The sequence below is a fragment of the Hemiscyllium ocellatum genome, chromosome 25, assembly GCF_020745735.1.
Source record: "Hemiscyllium ocellatum isolate sHemOce1 chromosome 25, sHemOce1.pat.X.cur, whole genome shotgun sequence".
NCBI classification, from domain to species: Eukaryota; Metazoa; Chordata; class Chondrichthyes; order Orectolobiformes; family Hemiscylliidae; genus Hemiscyllium; species Hemiscyllium ocellatum.
The window spans coordinates 5,689,631-5,713,600 of NC_083425.1; the positions used below are offsets into that span (position 1 = coordinate 5,689,631).

The following is a 23,970-nucleotide window of genomic DNA, read 5'->3' on the forward strand; positions in this document are numbered from 1 at the left end:
TTTCAAGGGAATGTAGACAGGATCTAAGTCAATGTGTTTATTGATGGAGTGCTGGTTAGAATGTCATTCCTCTTAGAATTCTCACTCGTGTCTTTGTTTGGTCTGTCTCTAAAATATGTGTGTTGTCCCAGTCAAAGTGGTATCCTTCTTTGTCAGTATGTGTGGAAACTGGTGACAGTGCGGTGTGTGTTTTAGTGGCTAATTGGTGTTCATGTATCCTGGAGGCAAGTTTCCTGCTTGTTTGTCTAATGTAAAATTTTCTTACTCTCACTGGTGTTACCTAGTCATGGTGACAAAGTGTCTGAAAACAAACCTTCCAGCTCAGCGAGCTAACTTGCATACTTAACATCAACCTGAGCTACAAATCGTCTCAAAAATCGCTAGGTTAGGATATCTGGTCGGCATGGATGAGTTGGACTGAAGGGTCTGTTTTCACACTGTAAATCCCTAAGTCTCTCTCTCTCGCTCGCTCCATCCTGATTTGAAAATATATCATTCCATCAGTATTACTTTCAAAATCCTGGAACATCCTTTCTACCAAAACCACAGGAACACCTTCATCGTACCTCTGTGGCAGTTCAAAGTAAAGGTTCAGTATCACCAACAGCAATTAAAGATAACTAAGGAATGCTGACCTTGTCAATGTTGCCACATCCAATGATTGATGACAAAGAGTCTATACTTTGACAAAATCGGTAAAATTTGATAAACTTCAAAGTTTGTGCACATTTACTTTAAGCTTGATTTAGTATTCGTTTCGGTCTTCTGTTTCAAACTCTTTACTAAGTATTTTATCTTCTATTTCCCATCTTCATAACAAATCAAATGATTGAAAATAAGTTAATTGTAACATACCTTCCTCTATAAAAAGGCGAATCAAAAATAAAAACAATGAAATTAGGGTATTTTAAATATATATCAAAAGGGCTTTCACACCAACTATATTAACTTTAGACTCACCTTTGAAATTTCATTATGAAGTTGTTCCTCCGTCTGTTCTGCTTCTGTTGGTGAAAAACGAGTGTTCGACTGGAGATTATATAATTGCCATTATTGTGAAATGCATTTAACTTAAAAAACGTTTTAAAACAATTCCATTGGGTGCACGTGGATGCTCATATTTCAGAAATACAGCAAGTAAAAATTGGACAAACCAATAAAAGGAGGTATTTTTACATTTCAAAGTTTTAATCACATTGTGAAAAAAAAACCAGAAAGCTTGTACAAATTCTCTAGTCCTATATTGTTTTATCCCAACCTCAAACTTCCAAGTAGGTATTATATGCTAAACCAACTAATTTAAGAAGAGAGCTATCCAGCTTAACACAAGTGACTACATTAACTATTGAAGCATAAGGCTAAAACACACCATTTTGGTAAAAGGACAGAGATAAAATATGACAAACTACTTAACACGAACTTTGTAAAGTTCTAAATTTCAATGAACACAGATCCAACCTATTCAAACTCTCCTTAGATGACAGCCCTCCACACCAGTCATCAGCCGAGTGAATCTTCTCTGAACTGCCTGCAATGCAATTATCTCTTTCCTTAGATAAGCAGAACAAAGCTGTTCACAGTATTCCAACTGTGGTTTCCCTAGTGCCTTGTGTCCTTTTAGCAAATCCTCCTTACTTTTATACTCCATTCCCCTTGAGGTAAAGGCTAACGCTGCATTTGCCTTCTCAATACCCGATATACTAGAATGTTAGCTTTTTATGATTCATGCATGAAGATTACTAAATCCCACGCTCCCTAGCTTTCTGCAGCCTTGCTGCATTTAAATAATATTTAGCTCCTTTGCTTATCCTGTCAAAATGCACAATTTCACATTTTCCCACATTATGTTCCATCAACTAAGTTTTTGCCTACTTGCTGAACCTGTCTGTGTCTATTTGTAGACTTTTTGTGTCATCTTCACCTCCAGTCTTCCCACCTGTTTTTGTCTCATCCACAAACTTGGCAATAGTAAGTTCACATTCTTCATCCAAATCACTAACTGTACACTGTAAATAATTGTGGCTCCAGCACTGAAACCTAGGGCACTCCACAAGTTACAGGTTACCATCCCATTATCCCAAACTTTGATTGGTTAGTTAAACCTATATCCATGCTGATATACTACTTCCAATTCCATGGGTCTTATCTTATTAAATAGTGCAATGCTGTTAGGGCTGCCCATGACTGAGCGGAACAAAATGGTTGACAACTGCCAGACTAACTCTGTAGAACATGGCTGATGATAGTTACAGTGTGGGGAAAAATACTTGCTTAATGTAGTCTAAGTAAGTCGAGCAAAACTGTTTAATAAATGATACTGGCTGGGATGCTGGACAAGTGCAGCAGGTCAGGTAGCATCCAAGGAGCAGGAGAATCTCCTGCTCCTCGGATGCTGCCTGACCTGCTGCAATTTTCCAGCGCCACACTCTCGACTCTGATTTCCAGCAGTCCTCACTTTGTCCCACTGGCTGGGATGGAATATACAGCTGCAATTTCTTACATAGAAAAGAACATTTTACACTAAGTAGTTGCTTTTCTTGAATTATTTAATCAACCTGTTACAATATTAATATCAGATTTTAGATCAGATCCTTCAGATAATCATAGATCTGCATATATACAAAAAAAATCACCATTGGAAAAGATTCAAACCAGGTTCAGACAGCAAAAGTGGCCCCTCTTATCATTACAGGGAGGACACAAATGATCAGACAATGGAATTGGGTTAAATAAACACAAAGTCTGTGAAAATATAGTGACCAGGGCTGGACCACCAACCTGTCTGTCTCTTTAAGATGCTGTACCAGGGAGATCCAAGATGGCGGCGACTCAGCAAGTCTGAGTCTACAGAGCCCTTCCCAAAACCTGGGTAAAGTGGGTTTCCTGCCCCCACCACACTTGCCAAACCACCCAAAAAATTTCTTTAATCTTAATTAGCTGCTGAATATTATATTTAAACAGTCTAATACTGAGTGGATAATGAGTAAATCAAAGGGACCCCGCAGCTCTCAGAAAACAAAGACCCCTCCCCCACCCTCCTCTCCTCCGGCTGCAGCTGATGTAAAAACAGGCCTTATAGAGATGATTGCCAGGCTGGAAACGACACTCGTCAATTTCATCGCAGAATCCCGACAGAGATGGAATGCATTCGAAGAAAAGCTGCAGGAACAGAATCACTCTATCGGGGAATTGCAGGGCCGAGTGGAGGGGGCGGAACTAAAGGCCACGACCTCCGAGGCTGCAGCTCAAACAGCTGCAGAACAGGTGCGAGCTCTGGAGCAGAGAGTCCGGGCCTTTGAAATCTACATCGATGATATTGACAACAGAAATCGGAGAAAAAATATTCGGTTGCTGGGCCTCCCTGAACAAGAAGGGAAATGACAGTTAGCAGCATTTCTGGAGCGATGGCTGCCCCAGCTTTTAAACCTGGGGGCTGAAACTGATCGGGTAAGGGTGGAGTGGGCCTACCGGGTCGCAGCACGCGGATCTGGCCCAAACCAGCGCCCACGCCCGGTCCTGTTCCGGCTGCAGAGTTATAGGGAGAGGCAGATACTCCTGGACGCCTCCAGAAAGCTTGGAAAGGATCCTAAAGCTATGATTCATGAAGGATCCAAGATTATGTTATTTCAGGACTTCTCCCCGGCTTTGGCACGAAGGAGGAAGGCGTTTGATGAGGTGAAGAAATGTTTAAGGGACTTAGATATTCAGTACACCTTACGCTACCCAGCGACGTTATGCTTTACCCACGAAGGATCCAAGTATAATTTTAGATCATCGGAAGAGGCCAAGAAACTTTTAGACTCGGTTAAATAAATCGTAAGAGACAATTTATGTTGGCTTGCCTCTTCCACACTCCGTGGGGAGAAATGGATACTTTATTCTACTTTACTTTTGCCTCTGGGAGCGGGGTTGTCTTCCTTGCTATGTTATTATACTTAACTGTAATCTGTTGGAGTTGTAATTTTATAGTTATGTGTGTTTGTACGTGGCATTGATGCTAGCAGATATACTCAGGTATGGGTGGGGAGGGGTGGGGGTGCGGCGCTCACTGTTAACTCTAGCTCGGTATTATATCTAAATCCTATTAAGGAGCGCCCGGGTCGAGGGTGGGACACTGTTTGGGAGAGGATATGGTGGAACGTTGGAAAGGTAGTAAGGCCCCCTGAGAACAAGGGGGAAGATCTCCATTCAAACATGTTTAATTTTTTTTTTGTTCTTATTGTTTGGAAATAACTTCCTTTTTATCATACTGTTATGAGTGTATTAGAGAACATTTTCTCTTATTTGAAGGATGTAAGCGACTCAACTATACACTCTGGATGATTGTGGATTAGTTGAATTTTGATGATTATATATTTAAGATCTATTTTTATATTAATGTTTGTGCTTGAAAATTCTGCTTATATTTGTAAATTTGTCAAAATGTTAAATTCCCAATAAAAATATCTATAAAAAAAAAGATGCTGTACCAGAGAGCCAATCATAGAGGGATAACCAAGCACCACTGACCAATAGTATCAAAGAGGGTGGGGCATGTTCACGGCGAATTTCCTACTCCTCGGACACTGCCTGACCGGCTGTGCTTTTCCAGCACCACTCTAATCTAGACTCTGATTTCCAGCATCTGCAGTCCTCACTTTTGCCATGTGCACTGTTTACAATCTGAAGTTTATGTGTGCCTTAGTGCAAAGGAAATCTGAAGCTGTATCAAAGTTGTACCAAAATAAAGTTGTACCTGAATCTACTGCCGGACTTGGACTCTCATCTGAAAACATGAGATCTAATAAATGTTTTCTGAAGATCAAAATATATTAAAGTCCACAACTTCCTCTTTATCTATCCAGTTTGTTACCTCCTCTCAGAATGCTTCAGGCATGATTACCCCATTAAAGTGTGCTTTATCATATTATGTATTTCTAAATTCTCTTCTATTATATTCTTTTGTTCAATGAAATAAAATTAAAACACCAAAAACCACTATGATAAAAGAAAATTAAATTGCTTGGGTTATCCAGCATCCACCGCACTCTGCCATTTTTACAATATGTCAGAAGTACAATTTGAAATCATGCAACTATAACTTTACATCTGTTTAACATGCTGGCAGCCATAGAAGAATAAAATACCTGGCTTGAAATTAAAACATGCACTCTTCTCAGGTACAATAAATTAACGAGAGGTAAAATGCCACAATTTTGTTGGGAGCACTCACTTTGAACAGGACTTTCATGCTGAGTCTTATAGCAATATCTATTCCAGTTGTTTCAAGTAGGAATGTGTCAAGTGAAATAGTTCTTGAGGTATCACACTTTGCAACCAGCATTACTCTGATCAAAACACGTTGCAAATAATAGAATCATACAGCACAGAAGCCCATTGTGCCTATGCAACTCAGAGTTATCCAATTAATTTCATTCCCTGCAGCCGTGCAAATATAATTCCTTCAAAATAAAAATGCATCCAATCCTTTAAGATAACATTGAACCCATGTCTACCGTCCTTTTAGGCAGTGCATTATGATCATAACTTGCCTTGTAAAAAAGAACCCCATCTTCCCTCCTAATTCTCAGGTCACCAGTAGACATAGTTTTTCCGCATTTACTTGATCAAAACTTTGATAGCTTAGGCTAATATCTCTCCATGACACACACATCTGGCCACCTGCTTGAAAAGTTCAGGTCAAGTTGGTCAGACTTCTGTTAGCGTCAGGGGAGCAGGAAAATCGACGTTTTTGGCAAAAGCCCTTCATCAGGAATACAGCTCTATTCCTAATGAAGGGCTTTTGCCCGAAACGTCAATTTTCTTGCTTCTCAGATGCTGCCTGAACTGCTGTGCTTTTCCAGCACCACTCTAATCTAGAATCTGGTTTCCAGCATCTGCAGTCCTTGTTTTTACCTAGTTGATTTTAACCCTACTGTGAATATTCTTGCAAGGATGCCTGCCTTGAAGAAGCTTTCCTCATCTCTCTACAAGAATCTCAGGGAGTCCCTCTCCCACTGCAACTCCCAGGCCATTTCCTCTGCCCTGAAGCTCCATTCCTGATGAAGGACTTTTGCCAGAAACGTCGTTTTGCCTGCTCCTCGGATGCAGCCTGAACTGCTGGGCTTTTCCAGCACCACTCTAATCTAGAATCTGGTTTCCAGCATCTGCAGTCCTTGTTTTTACCTAAAATCTTCCGTTAACAAAACAATGCTGACTCTACTTGATTAATCCCTGCCTCTCCAAGTGTAGATTAATTCTGTCCCTCAATTCCTTCCAACAGTTTCCCCACCACTCAAGTTTGACTGATTGGCTTGTAATTTCCTATTTTTTACCCTTACTGCCTAATAACCATACCACATCGGATGTTCTCCAGTCCTCTGGCACCTCCCTTGTGGTCAGACAGGAATTCAAAATTATTGCCAGAGTGCCCCTACTATTTCCTCCCTTACTTCACTCAACAGCCTGGGACACATTTCATTCATCCCTCGAAATTTATCTACTGTTAGGCCTGGCAGACCACTTGGAATATCCTCTCTGTCTATGTTAACTTCTTTACTAGTATCATGATCCTTCTCCTTGATTTCTATACCCACATAGTCCTTCTCACTATTCAATATTGACACAAAGTATTTCATTTAGAACCCTACATGTGACCTCCAACTCCATGCACCGTGGTCCTTCAAGACCCTATCCTTCCCCTAGTTATCCTTTTACCTTCTTGTGCTTCTAAACTAACTTAGGATTTTCCTTTTATTTTACATGCTATTATTTTTAGCCCCCTTTTTGCTCTCCTAATTTCCTTTTCAAGATCCCCCTTGAAAATTATATGTTCCTGTCGGGTGTCTGGTGTTTTGAGCCCTCAGTATCTGACAGAAGTCTCCTAGTTTTCCCTCTATGCATTTTTGTATATCCCTCAATATCCAAGTTCATTGGATCTGTGGTTTCACTCTATCTATATTGGAATACGTTGGCCTCAACTCTCCCAATTTCTTCCTTGAATACATGCCACTGTTCTGACACAGATTTATTAGAAATATCTGTTTCCAGTCCACTCCTGTTGGATCATATCTGTTTTTATTAAAATCAGCCACCCTTGTCCCATTTAGAACTTTTCATTTCAGGTCCATTCTGACCTTTTCCATAACAATCTTGAATCTAACATAGTGGTGATCATGTGTTGTTTTATCCTGGATATTAACTTAAGAAGGACATGGATAGGATAAATAAACAAGGTCCTTTCCCTGGGTTGGGGAACTGGATGGCATAGGTTTAGGGTGAGGGGAAACATTTAGAATCATAGAATCCCTACAGTGTGGAAACAGGCCCTTCGACCCAACAAGTCCACACTGACCCTCCAAATAGTAACCCAACAAAGCCCATTTCCCTACCCTATTACTCTACATTTACCCATATAGTGCAACTAACCCCCACGTCCCTGAACACTATGGACAATTTAGTATGGCCAATTCACCTAACCTGCACGTGGACAATTTAGCATGCCCAATTCACCTAACCTGCACATCTTTGGATTGTGGGAGGAAACCGGAGTACCTGGACAAAACTCATGCAGATACAGGGAGAATGTGCAATTTAAAAAGGGACTTAAGGTGCAACGTTTTCAAGTAAAGGGTAGTGAGTGTATGGAATGACCTGCCCGAAGAAGTGGTGGAGACAGGTACAATTACAACAACAGCAGTTTTATCTGCTGGCCACCGGGCTAAAGGCAGCATTACTGTCTCTTCAGGAGTGTCCTTGAGTTTCAAGGAATCAAAGACATCTGGATGGGGATATGAATAGGAAGGATTGAGAGGGATATGGGCCAAGTGCTGGCAAATGGGACTAGATTAATTTAGAATATCCAGTTGGCATGGACGAGTTGGACCAAAGGATCTGTTCCTGTGCTGTACATCTCCATGACTCATGTTAACATGTGCTGTGTGAACCATTTCCTCTTCGTATTGTTTCTGGTTGTTTTCCCACACTTTAAACTGGTATTTTTTTTACGAACATTATCAGAATTCGTCACACAAAGAAAGACAAACTATTAAGATAGATGGCTTAGTTGGAGAGGTGGAATTTAAAGACTGACTCAAAAGAGGAGGAGATTGGAAAGATTAAGAGAAGTAGTTAGCTTTTAGGATCTAGGTAGCTGAAATCACAGCTGCTAATTTAAGATATTTCTTGCTATATTCTTTCTTCCTTTCCTGGAGTTGTGACTTTATGCTGTGGAACTGCAGCACTGGCTATGGGCATTCATTGATATCTCATCCGAGTAGCTATATGTAGTGTCATGGAAATATCAAATCAAAGTGGGCATCCAGTCTCACACACATGAAACTTCGAGCCAAGATCACAGGAAAAATTGATCTTCAGTGATTTTTCTTTTCCCTAATCTAATTAGGAAAATTGGAACAATTTCTCAAAAAAGATTTGAGGATTAAATCTGGGGTTTCCTTGTCCGTTTGTACAAAGATTTCACATGCTCTTCACAACATTTTTCTGAAATCAGCGTAGTGAACATCAAATAACAGATTCAACTGAGTTAGTGAAATCACATTGCTGACATTGTAGACAATCGTTAAGAGATCCCAGACTGGCAATGTCTCAAACGAATTTAGCTACAGACAAGGCAATGCTTCCTAGGAACAAAACCAATCCTGATGACATCATTCTTTACCTGAATAGTCTACTATGTGTGTGGGAACCTTCTCTGGAGTGACATCTGCAGGAATAGTGATTTCTTCTGCACGTAGAGGAACCTTTAACAAAGCAAAGCATTATTGTGCAATGTGATGCACCCACAGGCAATAGTTAATTGACACAATGCACATTACATTTATTTCGTCTATTACTTGCCCATAATAAGAGATAAAACGTTCTGTAATACAGAAGGACAGGTAACATTTCAGGTCCACAATCTTCTATCAGAATAATTTGACCAGTAACTTCAACAGACATTTAACACAAATTAAATAATAGCATAACACCCAGGCATACAGTGTTTTAGCTTTTATTAACAGAGGGATTGAGTTCCGGAACCATGAGGTTATGCTGCAGCTGTACAAAACTCTAGTGCGGCCGCACTTGGGAGTATTGTGTACAGTTCTAGTCACCGCATTTTAAGAAGGATGTGGAAGCTTTGGAAAGGGTGCAGAGGGGATTTACTAGGATGTTGCCTGGTATGGAGGGAAGGTCTTACGAGGAAAGGCTGAGGGACTTGAGGCTGTTTTCATCAGAGAGAAGAAGGTTGAGATGTGACTTTTTTTAAATAGATATTTTTATTGAAAATTTAACATACTTTTACAAGTTTACAAAATTTTACAAAAAACCCCAAGTATAAACATTCATATATAATTAGATCTTAAATAATAACCAAAATTTAACAAAAGAAAAATACTGTAAAAACAACAAAACTCAACTAACTATTAATCTAACCTACAACTAACCAGAGTGTATAATTGAGTCTCTTACATTATTCAAATAAGAGAAAAAAAAACTGACGGATAACACAGAAATTGGGTAGTGAGATACATGCTCGGAATGTATTAACATCAAATGTAACAAAACCCGTACTCGTGCGGGATTCCTCTCCCAAGGGGCCCTGGACCAGCCACGTTCGCCATCTCAATTAAATAAAACCCTTTGTTAGGATAGCCGAAATATCTGTATTTATATAATTCAAGAAGGGCTACCATACTTTATGGAATAATGCGGTCTTTCGGTGCACCATATTTGTAAGGAAGTCAAGGTGAATACATTCCATGATTAATCTGTGCCAATTTGAAAGTCCGGGGGGCCCTCAGCCACCCAGTTTACCAAAATATTTGTCCTTGCACAGAAAGAGAGAATAGAAAATAATCTCTTCCCGTGCATATCCAGGGAGGGTAAGTTCGAAAAGCCCAAAAGGAGAGATACAGGGTCCACTTTAATTTTCGTTCCTAAAATTTCTGTCAGGGTACTTGCTACTTTAGTCCAATATCTACGGATCTTATGACAGGTCCATAGGCAATGTACAAGAGTGCCCACCTCTATTTTACATTTGGGACACATTGGAGATGCTCCTGCCTTGAATTTTGCCAATCAATCTGGTGCTTTATGGGCCCTATGAAGTATCTTCAACTGAATGGCCTGAGTTCAGTTGCAGATGGTGATTCTTCTGGCATTTTCCCAAATGTCATTCCACGTTTCGATAGAGATTTCTAGTCCCAAATCCTGATCCCATGTTTTAAGCAGATTGTCCATATCTCCCGATACTTCATGTAATAAATGATAAATAGTACTGACGGAAGATACCCCCATTGGCCATAGCACTCTACGTTCTCTATCTGATTTATAAAGACCATCTAATAACGTAGTCTTCTTCTGTATGTAATGTCGAATTTGGAAGTATCAAAAGAGGTCTCCATTAGGTAATCCAAATTTCTGATGCAGCTGTTCAAAAAACATCAGGACCCCTTCTTAAAACAGATCCCCTAAACGGGAGATACCCCTGGATCTCCAGAGTTTGAAAGTGGCATCTGTAAGCCCCGGTTGAAATCCCCATGCTCTCACTATCGGAGCATGGGGGGATGTTTTATGAGAGTTGCCCTCATTTTGCCACATTATATTCCAAGCTTTAATTGTGTTAGTATTATAGGGTTTTTACAGTGGTCCGTAATGATTTTCCTCTTGTCTGAAAATAAAAGGTTAATAAGTGGGCATTTTACTTGAGAAGCCTGGATGTCCAGCCAGATTGATTGCGGGTCAGACAAGACCCAATCAACTATGTAACTTAATAGGGAACTTAACTGATATTTCCTAAAATCTGGGAAATCCAATCCTCCCCTTGCCTGTGGAAGCTGTAGCTTCTTCAGCTTAATGACAGGCGTCTATGATTCCAGATTAAAGGAACCCAACCAGCCATATAACTTACGTAGTGCCAGCCTCGGCAGCATCACCGGAAGCATTCTCATAGGGTATAGGAGACGGGGCAGGACATTCATTTTAATTAGTGCTATTCTACCTAGCCAGGAAATTGGAAGGTCTCCCCATCACTGGATAACTGATCAAATACTGGGGTAATAAAAATGCCTAAATATAAGAAACCCTCCAGGGACCATTGAAAGTGAAAGTGGGATCCGTCCAATAAGTGAGATATACTAGCAAGGCATAGCCTCCAATTTTGAGAAATTAATTTTATAGCCTGAAAATACACTAAATGTATTAATAACTTGGATTAAGTGAGGCACGGACATCAGAGGATTACTGAGAAATAGAAGAACATCATCTGCATAAAGGGCAATCTTATGTTTACCTGTACCAATCCTCGGGGCCTTTATATTAGGATCAGCCCATATAGCTTTGGCTAGTGGTTCAATTATTAGCGTAAATAGCAATGGCGAGAGAGGACATCCCTGACGGCAGTCCCTATCCGCACTGAAGCTATCCGAGCCTAATCCATTGGTAATTACAACTGCCTTGGGGTAACTATATAATGTTGAGACCCATTTGATAACACCTTTCTAATGTGTAAAACAAATATAACCATTCAACCCTGTCAAATGCATTTTCCACGTCTAATGAGATTACTACTCCTGGTACCTTTCCCTGATGGCAGGCTTGAATCACATTCAAAACCCTTCTGACATTATTGGATGATCTATGGTCCTTAATAAACCCCGTCTGATCCTCCTTTATAACATGTGGCAATACCATTCTAGCCTCAATGCTAACGTTTTAGAGAGGATTTTAAAATCTACATTTAGCAAGAATATTGGTCTGTATGACGCGCAATCTTCTGGGTCCTTTCCTTTTTTAAGGATGAGAGATATTTGCCTCTTTCAGCGAAGGTGGGAGACAGCCCTGACTGTATGCGTAGTTATACATGTCCATAAGTGGACCAGCCAATATTCCTGTAAATTCTTTATAGAATTCAGCTTGAAAGCCATCTGGGCCAGGTGCCTTACTGCTCTGAAGTTGCCTGATTATGTTAAGTATTTCTTGGATTGTTAGGGGAACATTCAAGACTGATACCTGCTCCGGACGTAGGTCTGGAAAGGTCAGGTTTTAAAAAAATGACTGCATCTTCCTGGTCCTGTCTTCGCAATCCTGCAATTTATATAAATCAGAATAAAATTTTCTAAAGATTGTGTTAATCCTTTTATGATCATGAGTCAAAATACCTGTACTTTCCTTGAGAGACGTGATAGTTTGAGGGGCCTTTTTTTTCTTTACAAGAAATGCTAAGTATCTACCAGGTTTATTGCTAAATTCATATAACCTTTGTTTTGCAAATAATATTTCCCTCTTAGCCGTTTGGGTAAGCGTGGTGTTTAGAGCTGTCCTAAGGGCCGTAATCCTTTGTAATTTGATAATAGAAGGTCTGTCAGTGTATGCTGTTTCAGCCACTTTTAAGTGAGCTTCGAGCAGATGCTGTTGTTCTCCCTTTAATTTTTTCTGGGTCGCTGATTATGAGATGATCAAACCTCGCACGTAAGCTTTGATGGTCTCCCACATCATTGATGGGTTGCTAGCCGTACCTAAATTAATTTCTAAAAAAGTTTTAAATTCTTGAGAGAAATACTTTACAAATTTGCTATCTTTCATCAGGAAGGAGCCATACGCCAATGCCAGGGGGGATGTCTCATTGTTCCTCGCCTTGATTTCCATTACAGGATGATATGGAATTTTTAAAAAAAATCAAGGGGGCAAAAAACATATTGATTCTGGTATGACATCTATGTGGATTGGAGTAAAAAGAAAAATCTCTACCCTGTGGATGAAGGCATCTCCATATATCTACTAGAGATAGAGAGAGTGAGTGAGTGAGAGTGAGGAAAGAGAGAGAGAGAAGAGAGAGAAGAAAGAGAGAGAGAAAAAAGAGAGAGAGAGAGAGAGAGAGAGCGCGAGCGAGCGAATAAAAAATGGGGGGGGGGGGGAGAAAATTGTTAAGTAGAGAACAAATAAGTAAATCCCTCACCCCACCCCCCCAAGATAATATTAAACAGTAAGGTTAAAAAAAGGATTAATATATAAAAAAAAGGGTGTAAACTGGAGTGGGGGGGTGGGGTGCGAACCAACATCAATTAACTCTTACAATTTATCTAATAGAGTCCAAAACTTCTTTGGCCTTTTCCGGCGATCTGAAGTTATACACGGATCCTTCATGATTAAAGCGTAGCATCGCTGGGTAGCGCAACGAGTACTGAATATTTAAGTCCCTTAAACACTTATTCGCCTCGTCAAATGCCTTCCTCTTTCAGACCAGAGCTGGGGAAAAGTCCTGGAATAACATGATCTTGGCTTGGGAATCTTTTCCAAGATTTCTGGAGGCTTCTAAGAGTATCTGCCTCTCCTTGTAGCTCTGCAGCCGGAACAGGACCGGGTGGGGCGCTGGTTTGAACCGGGCCCGCGTATTGCAACCCGGTAGGCCCATCCCACCCTTACCTGGCCTGATCCAGCCTTCAGATTTAAAAGCTGTGGAAGCCACTGCTCAAGGAACACTGTTAGCTGGCCTTCCTCTTCCCGCTTGGGAAGGCCCAGCAAATGAATATTTTATCGATGACCTCAATTCTCGAGGTCGTCAATGTGATTCTCTAAGGTACAGACTTGCTGTTCGAGAGTCCGGACCCAATCCACGGCCGATTCTGCTGTAGTTTTGGAGGTCGCAGCCTTTAGCTCCGCCCCTCCGACTCAGCACTCAATTTCCTTGATGTCTTGGTCGTGCTTTTGCAGCAGCTCCGGGACTCTTCAATGAAGGCGTCGATCTTCGCATCGAGTTTGAGATTATTTCCACGAGGCTTGCCACCGTAGGTAAGTCCCCCGGGGTGGCTGCAGACACCTCTGCTGCAGCTGGAGCTGAGAGCTGCGGGCTCCCTTCCCTTTAGTAATTTTTACTGGAGATTAAATGGTTTAAATTCAATAATAAACAACTAATTACATTAAGTAAAAACTATTTTAAATGATTTGGTGAGTGTGGTGGGGGCGGGTGACCCACTTTGCCCAAGTCTTGGGAGGAGCACTGTAGACTCAGACTTGCTGGGTGGCCGCCATCTTGGATCCCCCAAGAGTTGACTTAATACAGACATATAAGATAATGAGAGGGTTAGATAGAGTGGACAGGGAGAGCCTTTTTCCAAGAATGGTGATGGCGAGCACGAGGGGGCATAGCTTTAAATTGAGGGGTGATAGATATGTGACAGATGTCAGAGGTAATTTCTTTACTCAGAGAGTAGTAAGGGTATGGAATGCTTTGCCTGCAACGGTAGTAGATTCGCCAACTTTAAGTCGTCATTGGACAAGCATATGGACGTACATGGAATAGTGTAGGTTAGATGGGCTTCAGATTGGTATGACAGGTCGGTGCAACATCAAGGGCTGAAGGGCCTGTACTGCGCTGTAATGTTCTATGTTCTATAACTCTGTACATAAATGCTTCCCACATTTGAACAATGGCTATACTTAAAACAAAAACTGCATTGACAGTAATAAAAACTTTGGCAATGCCAAAGATTATGAAAACATCCACAGAAAAATAGCCTTAAAATTGACAAACACTGATTTCGTGCAAAAAAATTAAATATGCAGAGGCAGTTGGTAGAATAAGTGATTTCAATACGAGAAAACATCTAAATAATATACAAGAATTTCACTGAAGTAATATCATTTCCAACTTACTTTGTGTCAACAGTGGGTTCAGTTGGTAGTAACCCCCGAAAGACCCCAGTGCTGCTCTCTCATTCGGGAGCAACTGGAGGGTGGTGGTTTAACTGGAGGGTCACCATACCTCAGATAAAGGGAGGCATCGAGAAGAAGCGTTCTCATGGTAACCTCAGTCAGCGTGGGAACTGAACCTGCATTGTATTACTCAGCATCACAAACCAGCCATCAAGTCAACAAAGCTAACCCTGATAAGATGGCTTAGGTTCAAATCTCAGGTCAGAGGTTTGATTTATGATGACACCTCAATGTTATACTGAGGGAATACTGCACTGTCTGAGAGTTGCCTTTCAAATGAGGTGTTCTATTCTCTAAAGTAGACAAGATAATCTGCATATTTATGACAATCAACAATGGTTAAATTTGATTAGCTTTTTACTCGTTTTATGCTCAATTCAAATCTCACCATTCAATATTTCCTCTGTACAACAAATCTCACTATGATGGGATTCAAAGCCATGTTCCCAAAGCAGTGGATTCTGGATTACTGATTCAGTAACATCATCACTATCACACTACCACCTGGTGGTGTAAATTCACCTGTTTTAGCATAGCATGCTGTTTTGGATTATTTTCAGTTGTGGGTAATTCACGAAGACCTCAAACATAATCTGTTTTATTTCAGCACAGGTACTGCAGGACCTGATTATTTCTAACATGTTTTTTGGTTTCAAACTTAAAAGACTTCAGATTCTAAATTAGATTGGTACTAACTGCCGTAACTAAAGTAGGTTAGATTTTCAAATTTTTTGCATCCTAAACATACATTGCATTGAACATTTTTTATCGTGTTTAAAGACAATCACAGAAAGGAACTGGTAGAGGAGGAACTGGGAGGTCACTAAGGAAATGATGTAAAAGAGGAAAAACTTAAAGACACCAAACATTACAGACACAGGAGGGACAGATTTTGAAACAATATCCAGAGAATTAATTGTGCAACTTAAAAAAAAACACATGCAATAAGCACGGTTAGCAGGTTATACTTCTCCCTAATCCTATGATTCGCACTCCAAGGTTATATGCTAGGTCCGGCAGCATCTGAGGAGCAGGAGAGTTGAAGTTTCGGGCATATGGCCTTCCTGATGACATTCGTGATGAAAGGCTTATGTCTGAAGAGTCGACTCTACAGCTCCTTGGATGCTGCCTGACCTGCTGTGTTTTTCCAGTGCCACACTTTGACTTATATCCAGCACCGGCAGTCCTCACTTTCTCCTAGACGCTAGGTCCTCAGATGAAATTTTTTTTATTCATTTGTGGGATGTGGGCATCGCTGGCTGGCCAGCACTGATCGTCTGTCCTTAGGTACCCTTGAGAAGGTGGTGGTGAGCTCCTTCTTAAAATCGCTGCAGCCCACCTATGGATTGACACACAATGCCGTTCACAGAGAATTCCAGGATTTTGACCCAGCAACAGTGAAGGAACAGTAATATATGTCCAAGTCAGGATGGTGAGTGGCTTGGAGGGGAACTTGAAGGTGGTGGTGTTTACACGTACTTGCTGCTCTTATCCTTCTAGATGGATGTGGTTGCGGGTTTGAAAGGTGCTGTCCGAGGATCTTTGGTGAATTCCTGCTGTGCATCTTGCAGAGAATACATACTGCTGCCACTGAGCATCGGTGGTGGATGGAGTGGATACTTGTGCCAATTAAATGGGTTTTGTCCTGGATGACGTCAAACTTCCTGAGTGTTGTTGTACCTGCAGTCAGAGAAGCATATGGGAAATATTCCAACCACAGTCCTGACATGTGCCTTGTAAATGGTGGATAGGCTTTGGTGTGTCAAGTAGTGAGTTACTTGCCACAGTATTCCTGCTGACCTGCTGTTCTAGCCATTGTATTTATGCAGTGAGTCCAGCTGAGTTTCTGATCAATGATAACCCCCAGGAGATTTACAGTGGGGGAATTCAGTGACAGTAACACCATTGAATGTCAAGGGTTGGTGGTTCATCAAATCTGTACAGTATGGAAACAGGCCCTTCAACCCAATAAGTCCACATCAACCTTCCAAAGAGTAACCCACCCAGACCTACTCTCCTGCACTATTACTCTACATTTACCCCGACTAATGTACCAAACCTACACATCCCTGAACACTATAGGCAATTTAGCTTGGCCAATTCACCCAGCCTGCAAATCTTTGGACTGTGGGAGGAAAGTGGAGCACCCAGAGGAAACCCACACAGATAGTCCATAGAGGCTGGAATCAAACCTGGGTCCCTGGCACTGTGAGGCAGCAGTGCTAACCACTTAGCCACTGTGCTGCCCTATTAGGTTGTCTCTTATTGGAGATGGCCGTATCTTGCCATTTGTATGGCGTGAATGTTACTTGCCACTTGTCAGTGCAAGCCTGACATTGTCCAGATCTTGGTGCATTTGAACATGGACTGCTTCATTATCTGATGAGCCGTGAGCGGTGCTGAACATTGCGCAATCTTCCAACTCTGATCTTCCAATGGAGGGGAGGTTATTGATGAAGTAGCTGAAGATGGTTGAGCCATAGACACTACCATGAGAAATCCTGCAGAGTTGTCCTGGAGCTGAGATGACTGACCTCCAACAATCATGATCATCTTCCCATGTGCCAATTATGACTTCAACCATCAGAGAGTTTGTACCCTTTGTGGGGAGGCAACGGCCTAGTAGTATTATCCCTCAATTATTAATCCAGAAACCCAGAATAATGTTCTGGGGACCTGGGTTCAAATCCCGCTCCAGCAAATGGTGGAATTTGATGGTTAAAAAAAATCTGGAATTAAGAGTCGACTGATGACCATGAAACCGTTGTCAATTGTCAGAAAAACCCATCTAGTTCACGAACGTCCTTTAGGGAAGGAAATCTGCCATCCTTGCCTAGTTTGGCCTACATGTGACTTAGAGCAACAGCAATGTGGTTGACTCTCAATTGCGCTCTGAAATGGTCCAGCAAGCCACTCAGTTGCATCTGTCGATAGAAAGTCACAACAAAGCAATCCACAGCAAGTGGATTGCAGCGATTCAAGAAGGCAGTTCACCACCACCTTCAAGAGCAAATAGGGATGGGCTATCAATGTTGGCCAGCCAGCAACATGCAAGTCCAACAAAGGAATTAAAAACCCCACTGATTCCAGTTTTGCTATTGCTCTTGATGCCACACTCTGTTGAATGCAACTTGATGTCAAGGCCTGTCACTCTCAACTGACCTCTGGAATTCAGCTCTTTTGTCCATGTTAGAACCAAGGCCGTACTGAGGTCAGGAGCCGAGTGGTCCTGGCGGAACCCAAGCTGAGCGTCCCTGAACAGGTTATTGCTGCAGTACTATTGATGACACCATCCATTACTTTACTGTTGATCAAGAGTCGATGGAACAGTAACTGGCTGAGTTGGATTTGTCCTGTGATTTTTTTTAATATACAGGACACACCTGGGCACCTTTTCATACTGCGAAAGGGAACAGCAAGTTCTGGAGCACAAATCTTCAGTACTATGAATTTTACAGAACACTACAGTTGTGACCAAATTTTCTCTTTGATCTCCTTATTCTGAGATATACTTTAATCAAAAACTAAAAGAGGAGACACATACTAGCCCTGTTTAAGAATAAATCACCTACCTCTTCAGGAAACTCTTCACTGACCAGAGACATAATCAAAGATGTCTTCCCAACCTTTGCTGTACAAAAGAAAACAAATAGCTTTACCAAAGATTCACAACCATCTTCACAACACATCAGGGTGCTCACCAGCAGCTCTGTGATTTTCTGTTATCGCACAATATGGTTGATTTCAACCTTCTACTTTAATAGGTTATAGAACCAAAGTCTTCTTGCAAAGGTGTGAATGTTAGTGCTACAATATTGATTAGGTTTTGTTAATAAAAATTATGAAGTAAACATATTGCCTTCAAGAGGGTTTTTCAGATTACTGAATGTGGACAAGTCTGAAATTGTATTGTTAAAACCAAATGCAAGGAATTAGGTGTGACCGCAATGAAATCCTTACCAAAAATTAGCAAACGTCTGATTTGTGTCTCATACTCAAGAGAATTAACCAGATCTTTGATCCAGGCAACATAGGACCTGCTACCAACATCAAATATTTTCAAAATCTCTCAATTTTCCATAAGTTCTGTTCTGCACAACTCTAATAAGAATTTTTATGCATACTTATGAAACTATAATTATTGGAAGTTACCACAAATTGTGTCTTTTGGATAATACAATAACCTGAGGCCCTATTTGCTCTCTAAAGTGGGCTGAAAATAACCCATGGCATTATTTCCATGGATGTTCTTCCATGTCTTGGCCAATATTTGTCCCTCACATCAACAACCACTGTAAATACTAATATGATAGTCAGATATTCAGTTTGTGGGAGCTTGCAGTGTACAATACTTCAGCATCTGAATAAACTTGGCACTAACTGCTGTAACTAAAATATGTATAATTTTCCAGTTTTGTGCATATATAAATATATACACCAATAAATTGTAGGGGAGAATTGGAAATGTTTCCTACAGTACAAAAGAGACCACACTTAAAGAAAAAGTACTTCATTGGCTGTGAAAAGTCTTGACAAGTCCTAAATTAGAAAGAGGATATAGAAATATGAATATTGGTTGTACACACATTCACCTGTCAAGTGGAGTTGCATTAGTGCAATCATGAGAGAACAGCAATAATTACAGAATTACTAGTTTATACCAAAAGCTTTCATTATAAATGTAAAAACAAGAATTTCTAACTGAGACTTTAAAATAAGAATTGAATGTATAATTTTAAAATAGAGATATTTGTCAATTGCATTTACACAGCTTTATCCAAATATCACTCCATCTTGAACACTACTTCACCGGAAGGTCACCTTCAGTAGTTACCCGTATGAAATGCAATGAACTGCTAAAGTGTAAAAAAAAACTTACATCTGCAAATATTTCTGTCAATTTTTCCATTATCAATTCTAATGCCAACACACATAAATGAAAATAATTTCTGCAAAATTAGAACATAATCTGACTAGTGATGTAGTCATACCTTGTATTCATGTAGTGATGTGACGACCTTTAAGCGGCAATTGGATGGGTACATGGATGGGTGCTTAATCTAGGATAGATGTTCGGCACAACATCGTGGGCCGAAGGGCCTGTTCTGTGCTGCATTGTTCTATGTTCTATGTACCTTAGCTTTGCACTGCTCTCATTCTCAGCCTGAACTATAAAGAAACGTAGACTCCAACTTTATTTTTCAGATTCCCAACAGGAACAATGGATTAATTTGCCTCAGAATACCCAATCATTAATTTCCTGGTGGGGGTGGGGACAGCAGTCAGTATAAACTTGACGGGGGGGGGTGCAACGAGAGATAAGTCAATACAAGTACAGTGGATGCAGTTAGGAGCTACTCCAATCACAGCTGTTATTTCCACTCTCTCATTTGCAGCTGATGGCATGTTCTCATATAGATATTTAGCTGAATGAAATACCCTCACCTTCCAGCTTTGCTGCAGGTAGAAAATATTGATGGCACAGACACACGTAGCATTCAGAGCTGGGCTTGTGGTGCAATGGTGGACCATCTGACTACAGATCAGAATGTTGTGTGTTCAATTTACAGCAGACTCAGGGTGTTTACCCTCACCTCAAGTTTCTTTATTTAATGACCTCTTATGGCCCAGTGGTAGTGTCCTTACCACTGAACTGAGAGGCCTGGATTCATGTCTCACCTGCTCCAGAGGTGTGCAATAATATTTCTGAACAGGTTGATAACAAAAATAGGTTAAATTAAAAACAAACCATAAGGGGCATGCTCTTGTGGTGGTGTCCCTACCCTTGGACCAGGAGACTTGTGTTCAATCCTACCTGCTCCAGTGGTATGTAATAACAACATCTCCCAACAAGGTGATTAGAAAAATAGATAAAATAAATTTAAAAAATTTCCATACCATTGGGCTCTGAATAGGTTGATATGTAAAATTTCCTACATGCCTCTAGGTCATCTGGAAGGAAAGGGGAAACATCACAGGACTCCTGACTAATGTTTAAGGGCATGTGTTCAAATCTCACTGTAGTTGGTGAAATTTAAATTTAAATAGGTTTTATTTTAATTTCAGACCTAACGGCAACTGTTTAATCACAATTAATTGCATTAAAATCCAAATAGTTCACTAATGTCCTTTAGGGAAGAAAATCTGTCATCCTTACCCTAGTCTGGTTTATGTGCAAATCCAGATCCACAGCAAAACGGTGGACTTCTTCCGACCTGTACCAGAGTCATACTAGACTCAAAACATGAACTCTTGTATCTTTCCATATATGCTACCAGAGCTGGTGGTATTTCTCCAGCATTCCCCGTCTGTTTCAGATTTTCAGCATCTGTAGTATTCGGCTTTTATTTAAGCACGTGCTTCAAATTGCGTCAATCAAATACTGATAGGAGGACTCTGGGAAAAACATTCTTCTTCGTCTGCACGTATATTAGGGAATCTTTTACATTTACCTGAGAGAGCTTGCAGGGCCTCAGTTTAATATCTCATCAGAAATAACACCATGCAGCTCTGACAATATGATAGTCCCTGAGACCGTCAACCAATAGTTTGATCTTTGGATTGAAATCACAACTTTCTTACATCAATACAAGGGCTGTTCACTCAGCTGTGGATGGCATCTCCTTTCCTCTAGGACGTACACAATTATAAGTAGGGGCTTGGTCAGTGTTGTAGAATACAGAAAGTTAGAGGCTCAGGTACAAAATTCTTTAAAGTTTGCGTGACATGTAGACAGGGTGGTTAAGAAGGCATTTAGCGTGCTTGCCTTCACTGCTCAGACCTTTGAATATGGGTGATGGGATGTCATGTTGAGGTTGTACAGCACACTGGTGAGGTCTATTCTGGAGTACAGTTTCCAGCTCTGGTCACCCTATTATAGGAAGGATAATATTAAGCTGAAGATGGTTCAGAAGAGATTTTCTAGGATATTGCTAGGAATAGAGGTAAAAAGAATGACTGCAGATGCAGGAAACCAGATTCTGGATTAGTGGTGCTGGATAATTGCATTAAAATCCAAATAGTTCACTAATGTCCTTTAGGGAAGCATGCAGCATCCAATGAGCAGCGAAATCGACGTTTCGGGCAAAAGCCCTTCATCAGGAATAAAGGCAGTGAGCCTGAAGCGTGGAGAGATAAGCTAGAGGAGGGTGGGGGTGGGGAGAAAGTAACATAGACTACAATAGGTGAGTGGGGGAGGGGATGAAGGTGATAGGTCAGGGAGGAGAGGGTGGAGTGGATAGGTGGAAAAGGAGCTAGGCAGGTAGGACAAGTCCAGACAAGTCATGGGGACAGCGCTGAGCTAGAAGGTTGGAGCTGGGGTGAGGTGGGGGGAAGGGGAAATGAGGAAACTGTTGAAGTCCACATTGATGCCCTGGGGTTGAAGTGTTCCGAGGCGGAAGATGAGGCGTTCTTCCTCCAGGTGTCTGGTGGTGAGGGAGCGGTGGTGAAGGAGGCCCAGGACCTCCATGTCCTCGGAGTGTGAGAGGGGGAGTTGAAATTTTGGGCCACTGGGCGGTATGGTTGATTGGTGCGGGTGTCCCGGAGATGTTCCCTAAAGCGCTCTGCTAGGAGGTGCCCAGTCTCTCCAATGTAGAGGAGACCGCATCGGGAGCAACGGATACAATAAATGATATCAGTGGATGTGCAGGTAAAACTTTGATGGATGTAGAAGGCTCCTTAGGGCCTTGGATAGAGGTGAGGGAGGTGGTGTGGGCGCAGGTTTTACAGTTCCTCCGGTGGCAGGGGAAGGTGCCAGGATGGGTTGTTGGGCGGGGGGGGGGGCGTGGACCTGACCAGATAGTCACGGAGGGAACGGTCTTTGTTGAAGGCGGAAAGGGGTGGGGAGGGAAATATATCCCTGGTGGTGGGGTCTTTTTCGAGGTGGCGGAAATTTGGTTTATGCGAAGGTTGGTCGGGTGGAAGATTTGCACCAGGAGCATTCTGTCCTTATTACGGTTGGAGGGATGGGGTCTGAGGGCGGAGGTGCGGGACGTGGACGAGATGCGTTGGAGGGCATCTTTAACCACGTGGGAAGGGAAATTGCGGTCTCTAAAGGAGGAGGCCATCTGGTGTATTCTGTGGTGGAACTGGTCCTCCTGGGAGCAGATACGGTGGAGGCGGAGGAATTGGAAATACGGGATGGCATTTTTGCAAGAGGTAGGGTGGGAAGAGGTGTAATTCAGGTAGCTATGGGAGTCGGTGCCAGTGTAAAAAAAATATCAGTGTCAAGTCGGTCGTCATTAATGGAGATGGAGAGGTCCAGGAAGGGGAGGGAGGTGTCAGAGATGGTCCAGTTAAATTTAAGGTCAGGGGGGAATGGAATAGAGGTTCCAGCTATAAGGAGTGGCTGGATAGGCTTTTTCACTGGAGGGTAGGTGGTTAAGAGGTGACCTTATAGAGTTTTGTAAGGGGTTTGTAAGTGAATGGCAGGTGTCTCTTCCCTAGGGTGGAGGATTTCAAGACTGGGGACATTTTTAAATTGAGAAGAGAAAAATTCTACAAAGATATGAGGAGCAATTGTTTTTAAACAGAATGGTTCATGTATGGAATGAACTTCCAGAGGAAGTGGTGGATACGAATACAGTTACAATGTTTACAAGACAAATGCAGGCAGATGGAACTAATTTCATTTGGGATATCTGGTTGGACTGAAGGGTCTATTGCCGCGCTGCATGATTTGATTACTCAACCAGCAATGTATTTGTGATTTTACATTGCAAACGCTGTAAATACCACCGAGTAACATTTATCTCAATAGGGTCAGTAGTACTTAATTATTGCTGTACCTACAAAAATTTTGGAATGGATCATGACTAAGCACAGAATAGTTATACTATAAAGAAAAGTGGCATACACCCTGCTTGGAAATTACCTCATGCTTTGGTTCATATCTTCAACACTCCAAAATACAGAATGTCCAAGGATGGTACAGGTCAATCCAAGATACAAAGAGAAAATAGCATTAGACTGAATTTGAGGCCAGTTAGTTAACTGGTTTACAGATATCGTATTTATCGTATAAAGATGGTTTGAAGAGTATATTCGCGAAGATGTAATGAAAGGGCATTTAGATGGGGAGGATAAGGTGAGCAGTCAATGCTAGTTTCAGAATGACACATTCAAGTCTGAAATTTATTTTCATTTTTCTAAGCTAATAGACAAAGATGTTTTCCTAAACTAAAGAAATATGTTGCAAATTTCTTAAGATGATGATAGTAAAGAAGCATGATGTGAGGTCAATTGTCAACTTTCAGATGAAGTGGTTTTCAACAG

At 41.3% G+C, this 23,970-nt stretch overlaps 1 protein-coding gene across 3 annotated transcripts in view; it reads right to left on the reverse strand.

The window, feature by feature from the left end:
* The window catches only part of rhot1a (ras homolog family member T1a), a 99,303-nt gene that overhangs the window by 54,145 nt on the left and 21,188 nt on the right, over positions 1 to 23,970 (reverse strand). For all 3 annotated transcript variants that reach the window (XM_060844712.1, XM_060844713.1, XM_060844714.1), the window contains exons 2-4: positions 18,270 to 18,328; positions 8,660 to 8,741; positions 961 to 1,004 (exon numbers count right to left, since the gene is read on the reverse strand). In XM_060844712.1, the coding sequence (XP_060700695.1) occupies positions 961 to 1,004; positions 8,660 to 8,741; positions 18,270 to 18,328 (185 nt within the window). The remainder of the gene's footprint in view (positions 1 to 960; positions 1,005 to 8,659; positions 8,742 to 18,269; positions 18,329 to 23,970) is intronic.